Source organism: Diabrotica virgifera, chromosome 3, assembly GCF_917563875.1.
Source record: "Diabrotica virgifera virgifera chromosome 3, PGI_DIABVI_V3a".
NCBI classification, from domain to species: domain Eukaryota; kingdom Metazoa; phylum Arthropoda; class Insecta; order Coleoptera; family Chrysomelidae; genus Diabrotica; species Diabrotica virgifera.
Genome location: NC_065445.1, coordinates 244,917,607 through 244,937,818, shown reverse-complemented (window position 1 = coordinate 244,937,818; position 20,212 = coordinate 244,917,607). Strand labels below are relative to the sequence as shown.

The 20,212-nt window shown below is 32.3% G+C and overlaps 1 protein-coding gene across 1 annotated transcript in view; it reads right to left on the bottom strand.

Moving 5' to 3' along the window:
* The window catches only part of LOC126882384 (leucine-rich repeat-containing protein 47-like), a 57,888-nt gene extending 43,086 nt beyond the window's left edge, over positions 1–14,802 (bottom strand). Inside the window, exons 1-3 of the mRNA XM_050647294.1 lie at positions 14,632–14,802; positions 13,913–14,575; positions 2,319–2,563 (exon numbers count right to left, since the gene is read on the bottom strand). Coding sequence (XP_050503251.1) covers positions 2,319–2,563; positions 13,913–14,522 — 855 coding nt within the window. The 5' untranslated portion in view covers positions 14,523–14,575; positions 14,632–14,802. The remainder of the gene's footprint in view (positions 1–2,318; positions 2,564–13,912; positions 14,576–14,631) is intronic.
* Between the last annotated feature and the right edge of the window lie 5,410 nt (positions 14,803–20,212).

The following is a 20,212-nucleotide window of genomic DNA, read 5'->3' as shown; positions in this document are numbered from 1 at the left end:
GGACAAGTACGGAATCGTTACCGCGAACGATACTATTATTAACATTTTATTGTCCAAAGTAACATACAAGATGAGATGAAATTTAGAATTTATCTACAAATGGAGTTCAAAATTTTAACGACATCTTAGTGCTAATATAAATTTTTCTAGGTATAAAAATTATTTTTTATTACTTCTATTAGGTATAGTTTATACCTAGAAAAATTTATATTTATGTACCACGTATATAAAAAGACATGTTATTTATAAATATATATAACTAAGAGAGGATGTTACTAGTTGATTTTATTAATCAGAGGTAAGATATTGACATAAAACATAATAAATATTTTTTTCAATAAAATCTTTAATCTCGATTACTTTTGTAAACAACGTTTGCTATTTGACTTTTTTCACAAAAGCACATTTTCAAAAATTAAAAAAAAAATTGCAACAAATTGTATTAAACATTGTGGTTGTAACATTATAAGATGTATTGTCTTGTATCATAGATTAACATCATTATCATATATTAACATATAGTGAGCCTACCTTCCGTGCTTCCTGACGACAAGATCTCATGGACTGGTTTGCGGCATCTCTTTCTAACACATTATATCGAGAAACTAAGATGACATTAAGTGTGAGTATAGGTACGGAAGGGGAGGACAACTGTCGCAGCTTTACTATGCGTAAGAGTGAAACAGCACTAATCCAAATAAAAAAGATGGTGTCGTCACTTCGCTCTGAATGACACTCTCTCTATGCTAATATATAACTCTATGTCTTGTATCATATTTTTAAATTAAAAATGATTGCTATCATAATATGATAGCATTAGATTACTCACATAATATTATGTGAGTAATATCATACAATGAATAAATTATTAACATTTTAATGTCCTAAGTAACATAATAAGAGATCAGATCAAAATTCATCAATTAGTTGGCCTCACTGACACAGCTGTAATGTAGTAATGAGCCAACCTGGGTCAACTGTATTGGGACCGTGCAAGTTCGGCAAAGCGACCTCTATTTCTACGCTCTGTACTTTTATTCGCACTTTTAATTATATTGGCCAATTATATTAGTCCTGGTTGCTGGATAATTGTCAAGACCATAGTCCAAAAAAATAATAAGAAGAAAAAATAAGATGCAGGTTATGTTTAGCAAACGTAAACAATTGTATGTAATAAATAAAATCAGTTATTAAAATGCAGTACTGCAAGCAAAATACAAGTAATTAAATTTACCTTTATATAATAATTGCATATCATATCAATATTTTAGAGCAATATATAATTCTTCTGCGTCAATGGCAGAAGGTATGAAATATACGTCAATTTGACAATTTCAATTGACAATATGAATTATTTAAGATAGTTGCAATATTTCTCCGCGACTCTCGCACGGTCGTTTCTCGTTTCCCTTTCCAAGTACTTGCACACCGCGAATATGTGTTAAGAGTATTCAGTTTGTACATATGCTACTTGATTACCATATATATATTTTAGCAATTTTAAATCATAGTTATTTAATCCTATCTTCATGCAAGTAAAAGTAGGTCATGTTGAACTAGATCATATGCCTTTTCAAAAGTTTTTGAGTTGTTTTCAAAGTTTTTAAGAAAATCACAAGTTTTTGGAGAATATACATACAGAATAGTTTTTTTATGATTCCTAAGCCATTTCTAAAGCCACCTGTTCATCACCCATTTTACTTTCCAAATATATGGAATGGGAGGTTTTGAATTATTTTCCCAAAAAGACTTCGCTGCACTTCATAGATTTATGTATTGTAAACCTCTACCCTATAAACTTACAGCACGACAAGATTCACTTTGTATTTGAGATTTGGATGCGCACTGTTGTTGACGTTCGGTTTTTCCACATTTTCTGAATTTTATTTTGGTACCATGCAGGTATTTTACTTGGCGAGATGTAACCAAAATAAAATTTAAAAAATTTGGAAAAACCCAATGTTAACACCAGTTCGCATCCAAATCTCAAATACAAAGTGAAACTGGTTGTGCTGTATGTGATACTAAATATAGAGTATCCCAATGAGCTGGTATTTCACTAATGGAAAAGCTTGACTCTTAAGGTGGATACTCACTTAAAGACGAATGCGCATGAGGCAAGCCAAGGCAGTTAATGAGGATGTTGTCCATTTTTCTAGACTCAGGGCATTCAGTGCTGCCTAGGCTTGTCTCATGCATATTTTTATGCTCAAGTGAGTACCCAGCTTTATATTTTGCAAAAGACATAATTTATATACATACCAATATTCACAGGAAACTTTGATTTTGATAATAAAGTTGAACTTAACGTAACTTACCTTGAAATTATTGTTGTGACTCTTAACATTAATAGAGTACTTATAATCTGCAACACTATTATCATCCTCCTCATCATCATTTTTACTCTTATTTTTCTTTTTAGATTTTCCTTTGCTCGCAACATCACCATTAGTAGTCTTTGGACAGTTCTGCTTGACATAATCTAAGACTTGTTTTGTTCTACATTGATCAATTAATTTCAACAGACGCCTGTCTGAGACGGGATTTGATTTTAAATTTAAATCTAAAAATAAATTATGCATATCACAAAATATACTTTACAAACTAAAAATGAAAACACAAAAGAAGTTTTCAGAACTTATAAAAATGCAGCATATTGAGAAGTTCAGTAGAGCGTCGATAATCCGAACTCTGGTAATCTGAACGTTCGCTAATCCGAACACACACAAAAATTATAAAATTAAAAAATATGATCGCGGACTGACTTTTTGGACTTAATATGACAATATGGGCAAAATATGATCACGGATTTTTGTTTTGTTTATGCAGAAATACATACAATATACAGTCGGAAAAATGAAAGAATACCCATGAACGATCAAATCAATCACTTATTTTGTATTTGCTGTCTTTTCTATAAATACAAACGTTTGTTATACCAACTATACGTTTGAACTGATGAAATAATTGGGGATACCAAGTAAAATTGTCAGGATGGTAAAGATGACGATGGAAAACACAAGAAACGAAATAGCTTGGAAAGGATATACATCCAAAAAGTTTGAAACCAAGGAAGGATTACGACAAGGAGACCCACTATCAACAACTGCATTCAATCTAACATTGGAAGGAATAATCAGGAAAAGCAGAATAAACATGCAAGAAACGATATTTAAAAACGGCCACCAATGCATAGCATTTGCAGATGATCTGACGCTATTTGCAAGAAGCAAAAAAGAACTACAAAAGTTAATGAAAAACATAATAACAGAAGCCAAAAAATTCGGACTTAAAATAAATGAAGAAAAGACAAAGTATATGATAATGGGAGAGATCCAAAAAGAAAAAGAGAATAACATACTCGTTCAAAAGAGCCAAAGAAATTATTTACCTGGGAGCCAAAATAGATGAAAATGGTCATGAAGAAGGGAAGATAAAGGCAAGAATAGCTAAAGAAAATAAAAAATATGGAGCATTACGCACATTATTGAAATCCAAATACGTATCAAGAAAAACAAAAATAAGAATTTATAAGACTGTTATCAGACCTACAGTAACATACGCATGCGAAACATGGGTGCTCAAAAAGTCAGAAACAGACCTTTTAGAAAGATGGGAGAGAAAAATGCAAAGAGCAATATATGGAGGTATGAAAATAGAAGGTGAGTGGAGAAGAAGAACCAATAAAGAATTGGAAGAACTATATCAAGAGTCAACGATCACGACGACGATCAAAGCACAGAGAATACGATACTTGGGGCACATCGAGAGAATGGGAAGTAAACGAATGCCAAAAATGGTACTCTCACGAAGACCAATACAAAAGAGGAGGAAAGGCAGGCCAAGGAAAAGATGGAAGGACAGTGTGTATGAAGACTTGAAGAAAAGTAACATTGAGAGATGGAGAGAACTAGCATTGGACAGAAGGAGATGGAGGGAGGTGGTGAAGGAGTGTATAAAAAGACTGAAGTGTAATTAAATAAACTTTATAAGTTTTATAAGTTATGTAAGTTATATTAAGTTATTTATTATATTATTTATGTAATCATAAATGTAAACATTTTAGCCCTAGGCCTACAAGGCCTGTTGCGCTTAATAAATAAATAAAATAGAAAATGATAGCAAATACAAAATAAGTGATTGATGTGATCGTTCATGAGTATTCTTTCATTTTTCCGACTGTATTTGTTTAGTATGCAGGTGTTTTATTCCTTGTAACTAAAAGGTAAAATATGTAGGTACATATGCACTATGTTTATGAGCTTTGTATGTATTTTGAACCTATTTTCGATAATCCGAACAATTTCATAATCCGAACTACCCCTGTACCAATTAGTTCGGATTATCGACGCTCTACTGTACATTAAAATGTTGAAATTGAAATTATTTATTGAAATAGAAATCCTACTAACAATATTTAAATATGAATTTGCTTAACCTTTAACTACACGCGCTGGCGTATTTTGTACGCCAGATGTAAGAATTCTACTGCAAATATATTTAAAAATTTTATTTTTGACCTTGTTTATGCCTCTAACCTATCAATGGAATGTGCTTCACAATTTGGTGTTAGTTTCGTTATAATCGGCGTTCTGGGAAGATCGTAATTTACAGTTTATTATTTGTTGTTTCCGGTGGTGGACAATATGCGCCACCATTATATTAATATAAGTAGTAGTACAAGTACATATTTCAATTGTTTTTTAGTCATTATGGCACAAAATACATTTTTCTTTATAAACAATACTTTTTCTCCCGCAACAAATCACATTTCAAAAAATTTTTTATTAGCAATTTTATTTATCGTGAAATCCAGTTATTCCATGATTTCAGTTATAAATCCCGGAATTGGCTTACTGAGAAGGAACTCCAAGTATTCACTGATGTCGAATAAGGTTTATAACAAACAACTAAGTGTATTTAAAAAAAAACAAATCCGCTGTTATCGTGTATTTCCTTGTGGTGTATAAAGTACGCCACGCGTGTAGTTATGTCATAACTTGATGCGCGGGTAGTTAAAGGTTAATTAAATGTAAAATACAATATACAATATACAATACATGCAATATATATACAAAACATACAGACTTATTAGAAATTAATTTTTATCCAGGTAAAATATATGTTTTCAGTAATTTTTTAAAAATTTGAACTGTCACTGCATTCTTAACATTGGGGGGATGATGGTTAAATTCATTCATACATTTGTAAAACAAGGATGTCATTGTGCTATGTTTATTAGTTTTTTGAATGTCAAAATCTTCAATATTTCATTATTTGACCCCTCAATGTAACATATTCATTAAAATATGCAGGCAACATTCCTTTTTTTAATTTAAAAATGAAAACCATAGTAAGGTAGTAAAGCCTTTGTTGAACTGAAAAACAACCTAACTAAAGTAGAGTACATCATCTCAATTGGTGTGTAGCGATTGCATCGAAGAATTGTTCTCATACCTCTGTTATACAAAATTTGCAATGATTGAATTGATCCTTTATCACCTAAATATAAAACACTTGAATAGTAGTCAAAATGGGGCTGAATTATACTTCTAAATACAGTGATCCTTGAAAATAATGATAGATCTTTGCTAATTCTATTAAAGAAAAATAATTTTTTAGATATTTTCTTGCAAATATATTGAAAATGAGGTTTCAGAGAGAGTGTGTTATCCAGTATAAATCCAAGATATTTAATTTCATTGACCCTTTCGATGCATTCATTATTAACTTTTAGTTTCAAATTTTCCATACTTATATTATTTAATTTATATCGATTAAAGACTATCATTGACTTTGTTTACTCGCATTAAGTTTTAACTTGTTAGCATCCAAAAATATCTCAATTCTTTTTAACAACCACTGCATCCTTCTAACAACCTCCACAATATCATCACCACCGCATACAATTAATGTGTCATCTGCAAAAAGACTAATAAATTCCAGACCCTCAACATAATTTACATCATTGATAAGAATAATAAATAATAATGCTCCAAGTACACTGCCTTGTGGTACACTAAAACAATTAGGTAGTTCTGTTGATTTACTTTGGCCTAACTGCACATAATGAGTTCTTTTTTTGAGATATTCGTTAAACCATTTTATAACATTTTGTTTAAAACCATAGTACCTCAATTTTTTAATTAACAAATCTATGTCTATAGTTTCAAAAGCTCTTCTAAAGTCTAAGAATACAACTACTACATATTTATTGTTATCAATAATTAGTTTCCACTTTAAGATGGTAAGTTGATTAAGTTGTAGATACTGTTAAACACAAAATAATTTGGGGAAATTTGAGTCTCAGAAAAATATGTTGAGAAAAATATTTTGCTGCATTTTAGCAATATAGCTGCATAACCACACAATACACAAATAAGTAACATAAAAACATACAAAATAGTCAGAATATGAGATCCCAAGGGTATAAACACTACCCTCAGATTTTTTTCAACAAAAAGCTATTGCCTACAAGATCCAGGCCAAGTTTGTCAAATAACAGCTTTAAAAAAAACATAAGCCATAATACATTTTTGCAGTTCTTTAAAATAACCTTTTTTTGTTAAGATTTCCAGAATGAAAATTGAAACGTCAGCAGTAGTTAAAAATGTAATTTTCATTATCAACTGAGGCTTAATCCCACATAAACATAATGTTTAAGGCTATGGGTACATAATTCGCAAATATTTTACGTGTATCCCTACTTTTTCTGTCTTTACACGGCAAATTACGTGTAGTAAAATTCACACTGGTATGGATATGTAAACATTACTAGAATGTCATTCTACTTGAAAATGTCATCATTATTTTAAAGAGATGGCTTTTGAATGTTCTTGGATAACTGTTATTTTTATAATTGCAAATTATTAATTCAGTTAATAAATGTGATAATTTTTTCACTAACTATGTATTCAGTGATTGTAATAATTTATTTGTACAACAAAAACTAATACTCAATCGAGAAAAGAGGAAAAGTGTTAAAGTGATTTTTTAATAATATATTGTTTTGGAACGCTTACAATTTTGAACCTCTTTAACAACAAAATACTTGGATCACAGAATATATTAACCTGATGTATTAGGTCTGGATCCCGCGTATGAAAAAAAAGTTGATTAATAGCAAGCTGAAAATTTATTAATAGCTTAAGGGTGTCTAGTCGGATAAACTATGATATATGGGAACACTGGAACAGGGGCAATTTTAATTGTGGAACAGGTTGAAAATTTGGAACGGTCAGACCACGAAAACGGCACATTTATTTTGTCCGACAGAATAGACTTAAACTCTCCGAACAGAGATTAAACTCTCATGCAAAAATCAGACTGCTATTTATCACCTGTCATAATTCCTGTCATTTGACATATTCTACATGTTCCACTCATTAAAACGCCATTTGGTGATAAATAGCGGTCTGATTTTTGCATGAGAGTTTAATCTCTGTTCAGAGAGTTTAAGTCTATTCTGTCGGACAAAATAAATGTGCCGTTTTCGTGGTCTGACCGTTCCAAATTTTTAACCTGTTCCACAATTAAAACTGCCCCTGTTCCAGTGTTCCCATATATCAAAGTTTATCCGACTAGACACCCTTAAGCTATTAACAAATTTTCAGCTTGCTATTAATCAACTTTTTTTTCATACGCGGGATCCAGATCTATATTCTTTGCTTGGATCTTCCACAAATAATACACAATAAATAACTTTTTATTAAGTTCACGCCTTAAATCAATTATTTATCAAATACACTATACGCTGTGAGCTCGTACGTAGAGGGGATATTTACAAATTCGCGAGCGCCAGTAGTGGCAAGTCTGTAAACGTTTACCGGAAATTTGACATAAATGTCAAAGTGATTAATTTTAAATTAAAATTAAAAACATTAATTATAAAAAATATTAGTTGGTCAAAGCTGTGGTATATATTTTTACCTTAAATATACTTACGTTTTAAATACTGAATTTAAGTTTTTTTAATGTTCAGTAATATGTAATTATAATTTAATCTAAAAATCTTAGCGCCATCTACACGATAATTGTGAAAGTATCCGAAGTAAGAAATTCATATTTTATCAATAGAACGTCAAAATGATTAGCAAAATCTTTAAAAAATCGATTACAATTTAATTACTTTTTTGCGTTGTAAATGTTAAGTGATAACAATTAAATAATAAATTTAAAAATTACCGGTGAAAGTTGAATTAGTAATCCGCTAGGAGCGCCACCAGCGAAGCTCAGAGCGTATATATCAATAATATTTAATCAATAACTCAAAATATTCCCGATGCAATGTCAAATATTTAAAATTGTCACTGATTGTCAGTGTCTGACTGACAATATATGCTGACAATATTATATTCGGCTGAGTGCGTTGTAAGACAAAGATAGATTTGGAAAATATTACCACGGCATTGTGTTCATTTTTTTCGAATCCTGAAAAAACCAATAAATATTTTTGAAAAATTTAAACGCAGAATGAAAGATTGAATTATTACCGAGGGCCGAAAGTCCCTTAGAATAAATAAAAAGATAATTTTGAATGAGATATTTGAAATTAAAAATCACACTAAATTTTCTCTTAGTTTTTCACCCCTGTAACTTATTAAAATAAACATCATAGAAGTTCTCAGGGACTTTCAGCCCTCGGTAATAATGTAATCTTTCATTCTGCGTTTAAATTTTTCAAAAATACTTATTAGTTTTCTCAGGATTCGAAAAAAAATGAATCCCCATTTGAATAGCATTGCAGCCGAAAATACGTACCGATCCTCTTAACATGCCACAAGAAAACAATTTCAGAACCTTTCTGTAATTTTCGTAATACGAAATATGTGTAACTCAACCTTTGTGCTGACTTGTTTTTTCTCTGCATTTATCTCTGCCATCTACGTCGAGATGGCCCTGGAATTGCTTCATCCGTAATATGAATCTAAACTCACGTTTAAAACTCATTTTCATTTTTATCTACACACTCAATAGTAAGACAACTGGCTTCAGTCAAACAAATACAGTAAGGTCTCGTTTTATGTGGTGGATACGTTCTTCAGAAAACCGCATATAAAAAAATCGTGTAAAAAAGACTTTACTTGCATTAAAAAGGTAGGGATATGTTCCGTGATTTTCTAAAATCACATAAAATGGTGGACGTTTGTCCACCAAAAATTGTGTCTTAGATGTTTCTTTTTCTTCATTGGGCCAAATAAAATCTTAAAGAAGAAATTAAAAACGCAGACTAACGATATTGAGATTGCAAAAACCTCTTCTATATGAAACATAAAACTTTACGACACTTCATTAAATGTTTCAATCCAGAAATCAAAATGTGCTGTTTATTATACTGCAACTTGAAATCAGCAACATTTAAATTTAATTTCAAAACAATTATTACAGGTTAATAGGTCTGGATCCCGTATATGAAAAAAAAGTTGATTAATAGCAAGCTGAAAATTTGTTAATAGCTTAAGGGTGTCTAGTCGGACAAACTTTGATATATGGGAACACTGAAACAGGGGAAGTTTTAATTGTGGAACAGGTTAAAAAATTGGAACGGTCAGACCACGGAAACGTCACATGTATTTTGTCTGACAGAACTTCCAATTGATTTGTTACCCTTTCATTAAACTCTCATGCAAAAGTCAGACTGCTATTTATCACCTGTCGTAAATCCTGTCATTTGACATGTTCTAAGTGTTCCACTCATTAAAATGCCCATTTGGTGATAAATAGCAGTCTGATTTTTGCATTAGAGTTTAATGAAAGGGTAACAAATCAATTGGAAGTTCTGTCTGACAAAATACATGTGACATTTTCGTGGTATGAACATTCCAAATTTTTAACCTTTTCCACAATTAAAACTTCCCCTGTTACAGTGTTACCATATATCAAAGTTTGTCCGACCTTAAGCTATTAACAAATTTTCAGCTTGCTATTAACCAACTTTTTTTTATACACGGGATCCAGACCTAATACCTTTTAATGCGAAATTCAGATTGATATAATAGCTGCATGGTACATCATGTAACAAGGGGAATACCCGAATTGCAAACTCTCAGACTACTTAATGGGAATAGTTAATATTAATTATACTAATTGTTAATAATAGACATTTTTGAATGAAATACCAACCGCATAACTTCAAAATCGCATAAAAATAATCCGCATAAAAAGAGACCTTACTGTACTAACCTTTAAACGAATGTTGTGAATATCCACATATCGCACCCTCAGTGCAAGACTGCAGTAAGTCAAAAGAAGTTTCGAGATAAAGACGATTTTGTTTATTTTTTGTGCTAATATTGGTGAAATAAGGCAAGTTTTAAGAAAAATTAACATTTGATTATGATTTTGCATGCTTTTCAGGCCTATATTCATCATCATCATCAGGGCTTTTCATTCCAGGTGGAATGTTTGCCGCTCTTACTTAGAACTCTCAGATTCGCTTATTGAGGTGAATCACTCCGCATTCCACTTGTATGTTGTCAAAGTTTGTCGTATGACTTGGCTTTCGTTACTATTTTCTTCCACTCATTTCGATATGTGCATAGTTCCCTCCAGTTTCTCACTTCCAGAATTTTGATATCTCTCATGACCTGGTCCTCCCATCTCTCTCTGGGTCTTCCTCTTGGTCTTTCAGTTGCCGGTTTCCATCTGGTGATCTTCTTAACCAGTCAGTCGTTTTTCCTTCTTTCTATGTGTCCCAGCCATCTCAGCCTCTGTGATTTAATAAATCTAACTATATCTTCTCCCTTCATTATGTCTCTTAGTTCATGGTTCATTCTTCTTCTCATTTCTCCGTTGTCCATTCTTATCGGGCCCATGATGCGTCTGAGGATTTTCCTTTCGAATATTCTCAATTTTTCTTCATCTCTTTCCGTGAGGCACATTGTCTCAGCTGCGTACGTAACTACTGGTCTGATTGCAACTCTGTATATTTTCAGTTTTGTATTTCTGGATAAGTTCTTGTCCTTCATAAGCCTATGATATCTCCAGTATGTTTTGTTGCCTGTTAGTATTCGTTCCGTTACTTCTTCACTTCTCTTGTTTTGGCCATTCACTATTACTCCCAAATATTTAAATTGTTGGACTCTTTCAAAAGTGTAGTTTTCTATTTTGATTTCTCTCATCCTGTTATCTTCTCTTCTAGAGCAGAGTAGATATTTTGTTTTTCCTTCGTTAATTTCTAGACCTCTTTTCCGTGCTTCTTTTACCAGGATTGTTACTGCTTCTTTTAATCTTTCCTTGTCTCTTCCCATAAGAACTAAATCATCTGCATATGCAACTATTTGTGTTGAGGAGTGGGCTATAGTTCCTTTAATTTTGCTGGCCTTTGACTGTTCCTTCTAGTGCTATGTTGAATAATGTGGTTGACAGGGAGTCGCCTTGTCGCACTCCTGTTTCTATTGCAATTGATTTTGTGCTACCTTCTTCTGTTGTTACTTTGGCTCGAGCTCCATCCATGGTCAATTTTGTTAATCTGATTAATTTTGCTGGTATATCTTGATTTTTCATTTCCATAAATAATTTATTTCTTCCAATACAGTCAAAGGCTTGTCTGAAGTCTACGAAGAGGATGTGGAGTTCTATGTTGTGTTCAGGCCTATATTACATTAACAAAAATAGAAATTTAAATAAAATAATATTAATGCAAAAAAAATTAGGAATTTCAAAGTTACAACACTTTTGCATGGAAAAAATTGTTAATAGAATAGAATAGAATACTTTATTGGTATAGCTTTACAGCTGCCATCATAAAGATGGATATACACGTCAGATATACAACACAATATAGTCACAGACACATAATCAAATACCTATACATACACTTAAATTTTAGATTTAACATAATGTACATTGATAAATATGAAAATTATTAATATTAGACAGAACTCATAACAGCAATCTAGTTGCTAAGTATTCTTCTACACTGTAGAATGCATGTTTACATAGTATACTTTTCACAACTCTTTTGAATTTCACCGGATGCAAAGATCACTACTAATCACTACACATTTAGTATTAGAATTTCAAAGTTACAACAGTTTTGTATGGAGAAAATTGTAAAAAGTGTAGACACATTTACTTTTACAGTAAAACCTGTGTTACCGGCCACCTGCCAACATCGGCCACCTGTACTAACGGCCAGTTTAAAAATTCCCCAAACCAATTATGTATATCTAGACTACAAAAACTGGCAATACCGGCCACCTTTCTATATCGGCCAATAGTTCTTTCATTTTTAGTGGCTGTTGCTGACAGGTTTTACCATAGTTGATGTCCCCTTCTCGTACATCATCTTGTGCCAAAATATTTTTATAAAAACTATGGTGGGCTTCTAGTATCATACCCGAATGGCATAAGTATACCAAATCTTTCTTTTTGGCCATTTGAATTTTTGACTGTTCTTTGGCAAGTTTTCTGAGAATAGATATTTTTGACCTCTCAGTATTGTCAATACACAAGTTTTAAGATAACTGTTTTTCCTTTCATGAGAAAAAATACTTTTTGGTCGTAAATAATTAGTCTTAATTTATGTGGTTTTAATCCAATCTAACAAATAAATGGTCAAACGACATCGCACACATCTTATGGAAAATAAATATAATATCACACAAAGGACATAAAATTTACATGAATAGATTGGTCTCGAAAATATTTGTTTATTGTCTCAGCCATTAATGGATTACGTAGACACGCTGTATATTAAAATTAAACACCACAGATATAGATATTAAAATAACAAATATCTTACTTTTTTCATTGCTTGTTATCGAATCCGTTGCAATGTTCCGTGCAAAACTGTTGTAACTCTGTTACATTAGAGTTACAACAGTTTTGCACGGAACTTATGTTCAAAAACGCAAAATAGTTAAACTGTTGTTGTTGTAATATTTAGCCCATTAAACATTTGAAAGTTACTAAAGTTTTACAGGGGATAGATATGCATGTTTACAATCGAATTCCATGATTACTTCATTTTCATAAAATTTTGAGTTACTGCAGTCTTGCACTGAGGGTGCGATATGATGCCTGAAGCCATCATACACACCTGACAGTAGTAATGGTATGATATCTTTAGGCGTCATCAACATTCAAAGGGTTAACAGTTAACCTTTGTTCTTTTCACAATACTTATCAAAACGGTTGTAACCATTAATAAATAAATAAATAAAAATTTGAAAGTTTGCAAAAGTCAAAATGACTACAGTTATCATCATCTTGGTGCTATAGCCCTTAGAGGGCCTTGACCTTCTCAAGCTTTCTACCCCATTCTGTTCTGTCCCTTGCTTGCATTTTCCAGTTGCTGACTCCGATCTCCTTGGCATCTTGTGTTCCCCGTCCATCCACCTCAGCTTTGGTCTACCCAGTCTTCTCATTCCCACGGGGTTGTGCTTTTAGAATCTTTTTATCATGTTCGATGCAGGGACCCAGGCTAATATGGAGGCGTAAATATAACTTTGAACTACAGAATATCTACAAGCATACGTTTGGTGGAAAAGATATTACCACTATAATTAAGCAAAAACCACCTGCAGTGTGCAGGACAAAATGACTACAGTGAGTGTTTTATCCAAGGTTAGAAATATTGTCATCACACCAAGCATAACACCAGCAAAAGAGGAGTCATAAAAACCTTAACAAATTGTGGTACTCAAATGTGAACCTGAATATTTAGGGAGATAACTGACATATCTTGAGAAACCGTTGTGACAGAACGAGAACGCTTATGCTCCAAGCGACACCAAGCTACATGTCAAATTCACAAAATTTTAAAATATGTCACATCCATCTTCAAACCAAGGAAGATGATGCAATAAGTTTACAATTCTCCAAAGATACCAAAGAAATGTAAACATTTTTGTATACCAAAGAAATACACACAAAATTTGTTAAAATAAATGTTAGCAGCATTTCTTACCTTTTAATTTATGACATTCAGCAAGCTCCCCAGGAAGTGTTTTTATTTTATTCTCGCTAATATCCAGCAATTTCAGGAGAGGTAACACATGTATGTTGTTCGGAATTTCTTCGATTTCATTTCCATGTAACTTCAACTCGGATAAATTAACTAATTCTTCGGAACAAACTCTAGGGAACAACTTCAGCTTATTATTAGAAAGATCTAAGACCGCTAATTTACTATTCTTCGTAAATTCAGGAAAAGATTCAAGCCTGTTCACGTTTAAATTTAAGGTCGTTAGTGGTAAATCTGCAAAACCATCAGGAATCGAAGTTATTAGATTTCTCGACAAATCTAACATTTTAAGTTTAGTCAACTTGGCTATGTTTTCATTGGCATGCTCTAACTTGTTGGAATGCAAAACCAACGTCTGCAAATTCGCTAGCTTGCCGATATCATCAGGAATTGCCGAGAGCTCTGTTCCACTGATATTCAAAAAATTTAAGCCCTCTAAAGTGAAGACAGATAAATCCAAACCATTTTTCGCAATCTTCGATGCTATTTCTTTTCCAGAAAGAACAAGTTCGTGCCTGTTTTCGATTTTTGCCTGTTCTATCTCTGGCCACATTTTGCCTACTTGTAGGTTACAATAAACAAAGTATGTAATACAAAAATATAAATCTGAAAATAAAACTTAGTTTAGATTATTGTTACTTTAAACAAAATCTATAACTTACCGTATATACACCTATTGAAATCAAATTCAACTTTACAAAATCACAGCCAATATTGTGTAAAATTTCGAAAATTAACTCTCCCCGAATCGAATGATATGAATTCTGAACAATATAATTTGATAACGGATAACGGATGGGATAACCGCCGGGCGCGATAAAAAAACCGCCTCTATTGACAGCTAGGAGAATGTCAAAATGAAGTGTACTGTGAATTTTATGTTTCATGGTGTTTTATACAGGGTGATGTATGCTGTGTTAGGACATGGGACCACTGGGGCACTTTTTTACATTTGGTGCACAAACCATACATACTCATAGACGTTTCACGTAAATGGTCAAGGTCAAGAGAGCAAATTAGTTACCATTCCAATCCAGAGATGTCGCTGTCAGTCAATTCTCTTGTCATATTTAACAACTGACAGTTTACAATTAAATTAATTTGTTAATTTACTTTTTATTTTACAGTTTGTGGCCAGTGGTGTTACGTTTTTAGTAATCACAATTTTAATCAAGTGTATTAACCTCCTCTCCGTTTTTATGAGTAGAATTTTTAGTTTACATTGATCATCCCGTGTTGTGTTTCTCCACATTAAAAAAACAATATAAGAGATCCTGAAACAGTTTATTCCAATAGACAAGTGTCTCACCAACATTTCGGACCTATATATTTTTGGAAGTTTGTAAAAGATTATAAGGTAATATTTATCTAAACAATCATCCTACAAGATTCTTTCAAAAATTTTCATTCAACTCGATACACATCAGTGCTTTCACGTGACACATAGCAGTAGTGTTTAGCATTTTGAAAACAAATTGGAATATTTGAAGTTTTCAGTAAAATATGGAATAAAAATAAAACATTGAATTTGTCTTTCTGTTGTTTTAATTTCCTGTTGTTTTAATAAAAATCCCGCAAAATTTATAATTTGAAATTCTCACGTAACTAAAATTTGTCAATTTAGTTCCGAAAGATTAACATGGTCGTGAAACGTCTATGAGTATGTATGGTTTGTGATTTGGTGGGGCACTACATTTTAAAAATTCTAAAGATTACAAATAATTTTACCATAATATACCTAAAAATCTACTGTGATTTTACTTTAACACCTTGATGGACAGAGACGCTGTGCAGCGTCTTTTTTTAAAATTGTGTTGTGGCAGAACGCTGTGAAGCGTCCTTAACAAAATCTAATATCGTGGCAGAACGCTGTACCGCGTTATAATTATAATATAAATACATGGTAACACGTAAGCCACTGTCATAGAATACCTATCTATACCTTCCAATCTGTTACCCGTCTGGTAAATTCCACCTCTCTATTTCACCCCACCCATTTAAAGTATCTAACCGGCTAAGTCACTTGCGGTTAGCGAAAACCAAATACTTTGGCTTCGGAGCTTCTAGACAATTGACAGTTATAATTATTGGGGACTTAGAAATTTTACACCCGTATTTTGAATTTCTCTAATAGATGGTTTGTTTAAACCCTAAATTTTCCTTTAAGGTTTTTCTTATTAATTGAAAACAATCATTTTTGTTTAAGAATATTTTTATTATGTGAAATATTTATGTTTTTCTTTGTTAGTAGGTACCTACTGTTTTTGATAATGTGGTAATAATATAACTTTTATAATATGGTTAATTATTTGACTGTAATTTATAACTTTCCTATGGTAAATTATTTTATAGAGAAATTCAAAATACTGGTAAAATTGCTAAGTCCCCAAGAGGTACCGAACTATAAGTAACATATCCTATACATATATAAGTACATATAAGGTACCTACATGACAAAGTTTTTATTTAAAATATTGCATATAATTAAGTTAATAAGTATATTTTGAATTTCATTTACATTTATATAGATAATCTACCAAGCGAATTGAGGTTTTTCATTTACTGTCTTAAACTCAATGATGTATAAGTTGTATATGATGTATAAGTAGTATAGGTACAATATATATACTTTTCAAATTGCCCGCCAAATCCAGAGAACTGTCAATTGTCTAGAAGCTCCGAAGCAAAGTATTTGGTTTTCTCTAGACGCAAGTGGCTAAGTCACACGCGAAGCTGTACAGCGTCGCCAGTTATATTGAAGTATGCGGTGTGTGTTGTACTGTGCCGCAGATAGTAAAACACGTGGTTAGGTTAGGTTGAATACGAGTTTTACTCGAAAAATGTAAGTAAAAAATAAATTTATTTAGTGTGATATTTTTGTGCCTAATATTTTATGTTATTATAGTAGGATGTATAATTTAAAATATATTATTTTGCTTTCAGATGGCGGACCGTGACCCGTATAAGAGAGAACAGCAGCGGTTGATTCAGCTGTATGACGATATTACGTCGGATGAAGAGAACTCAGATGCTGCTTATGAGGGAGAGTTCAGCTCAGATGAAAACTATGTACCCAGTGAGTCGTCTGCCTCGCAGTCAGATGAAAGTGAAGACTCTGATTTAAACGAACTCCCCGAGCTCTCCAATGTAGAGACGTCTAATAATACTCTTCACAATCCCCAGCAATATAATCTGCCAGAGGAAAGTGAAGTAGAAGAGCCCGACGCATTGGACCAGGATTCCCAGAAAATTATTCAGAAATCTCAAGACAGTATACCCCTACAAGCACTGCAGAATCAAAATTCTGATTCTTCAGATGACATAGATACAGAATGGGAGTTTACAACTGCAGATATACCAGATTTCAACTTTGATGAATCCACTAATCGTCTGAAAATTAATTTAAATGCAGAAGATAGTCCAAAAGATGTTTTTGAATACCTATTTACCGATGACATAATGAGCTATTTGGTGGAATGTACCAACAATTATGGAGAAGATTTAACAAGATCTAATAGACCCAAAACAAGGAATGCTCGAGATAATAGTTTTAGACCTGTGACTATCGACGAAATGAAGAAATTTTTGGCACTGTGTTTATTGCAGGGTCAAATTACAACTTCAAACATGCGCAGGTTGTTTTCATATGGAGATGTATTGTACTTTCATCCAATTTTTAGTTACATTATGTCAGGAAGAAGGTTTGAAAAAATATTGAGAACTTTAAATTGCTCTTCGAGAACCGCAAAACATAAAGAAAAGATTCAAGCATTCTTAGACATGCTTATAGCCAAATTCCACAATGCTTATGGACCGTCTAAAGAGTTGTCTTTAGATGAATCCCTCTTACATTTTCGTGGCAGGCTTGGATTTAGAGTTTACCTCAAAAATAAAAAGGCACGTTACGGCATTAAGTTTTATGAACTGACAACCTCCGATGGGTATCTTTTAAATACTGAAATGTATAGTGGGGATATTCAAAACGCTTCCGATGTGGGAACTACAAAAGTAGAAGCTATAGTTATGAGGTTGATGAAGCCTTACCTCATGAAAGGACACGAACTGTTTATGGACAACTTTTATAATAGTTCTATATTATCTGAAAAGTTATTAAGCTTAAAAACTCATACTAATGGAACTCTCCGGTCAAATCGCAGGAATAACCCCAAGGAACTTATAAAGAAAAAACTCAAGAAGGGTGAACATTTCTGGATGCGTAAAAAGAATGTCTACGTTTCCAAATGGCGTGATAAGCGCGATGTTCTTGTTATCACCACAAGAAATCACCCACGATTGATACAAGTGAAAAACAGATATGGCCATGAGAAAATAAAACCTGAAGAAGTTGATGTTTATAATCGTCATATGTCAGGCATCGACAGGTGTGATCAGATGACCTCAACTTATTCAACGCCAAGGAAAACGATACGTTGGTATAAGAAGGTAATTTTCCATTTATTAGATGTAACTGTATGGAACTCTTTCTACTTATACCGAAAATATTGTAAAAATAATTCCAAGACGTACAGATATTTAGAGTTCCGTGACAGTCTCATTAAATCCTATTTGAAGTTACCACCAGGTTTAGAAGCAAAGAATTTAGTTCGTCGAGAAAAACATGATAACAGGTTACCGGAAAATTCAAACTACGAGCCTGAATGTTTCACAAATGAAACAAACTTAGCAAATCATTGGCCTGAAAGAAATCCAGGCATTCCAAGTGCAAAATCGAATAAGAAAAAAGTGTTTTTGAAGTGTAGACTGTGTGCCAAAAAAGGTCAACGGAAAGAATCAGGATATAGATGTAAAGGATGTCCCCAGAAGCCTCCGTTATGTCCAGACTGTTTTGAAGAGTGGCACGAAATAACAAAAAATCAAGAATAATTTTTTAGATATCTTTGTATAAGTTAGCTTTATGCGTAAACTATGTTGATATAAATTAATATTTTTGACTTCTGAATACGTTTTAAGAATCATTATGTCTTTTTGGTTTCTTTAAATAAATATTGCTTTATTTAAATACGTTTTCTTAATGAAAAATATTTCGCTGATAGACGTCGAGTCACTGCATGTATTAGGTTGAAAACGACAATAGGCACAACGCTGTATGACGTCGAACGCATATCAGCGTTCCGCCAAGATAGACTTAATACTAGTCTTATATTGTGGCAGAACGCTGATAAGCGTTAAAACTTAAACAATATTTTCTGTAAAATTTTAATACTTGGAGTAAAATTTCAGGTCGCCCTAGTTATATTTCATCCTTTTGAATAATAATATCGACAAAAAGGGCACTGTACAAATTGACCATTTTTGAAAAACTTAGGTGTCCGTCAAGGTGTTAAAAGCTAAATTTGACGTTTCGATACCCACTTCGACATTGTTGCCCAATTACAAAAAATTCTTGAATTCATTTTAAATCAAATACATCACACAATTTGTTCGGAAATACAGGAAAACAAATTTATTCAATGTAAGTAAATAAAAACTTTAGAAATAGAAAACAAGAATTAAGTTATAATCATTCTGCCTTACTAATAAAACACTCGTATTCTAAGGTTATTCCGTATTTATATCTAGAATAGTTAAGGCTGTATGACACTATGCATTTTCTTGTATCATTTCTAATATCGTTTCTTGTATACATTTTCTTGTATCATTTCTTGTACGTACATTTGTGCCCTGTATGACACTATGCAAGTTCTTGTATCGAAAACTGTATGAAATTCGGCACGCGATTGGTCGAAATTTTGTTTGTCACCCTGTCACGTTACATTGGTATGGTAGTACTGCGTCTACAGCTGATTTTAAGGATTTTATAAAATTTATAAACTTTTAAAAACAAATATTTTAATGTTATAATAACTAGAATTTTTACGTTGACTGTTGATTATTTGTGTTTTTTATTTTGTTTTGATATTTGTGCTAAAATATTTGCATTATAATTATCTTCAGTTTGATCCAAATTGGAACTATTGTATTTTCCTCTATTAAAAAATTATGCAATATGAAACCCAAAGTTATTCTAAATAAATGGTTATTAGTAGAACAGTAATCCATACCAAACGGTATATTAAGTATCAATAAAATATTTATAAATAATACCTACAAAACACAAATAAATTCATCAAGCCATAAATCATATGATCTCATTTTCAGCCGCCATTATGTCATTTAGAAGTTTTACCAGCCAGCAGGTTTTACGTTTTTGCTCTCTGCGCAGAAATTGGCGCAGTTATTGTA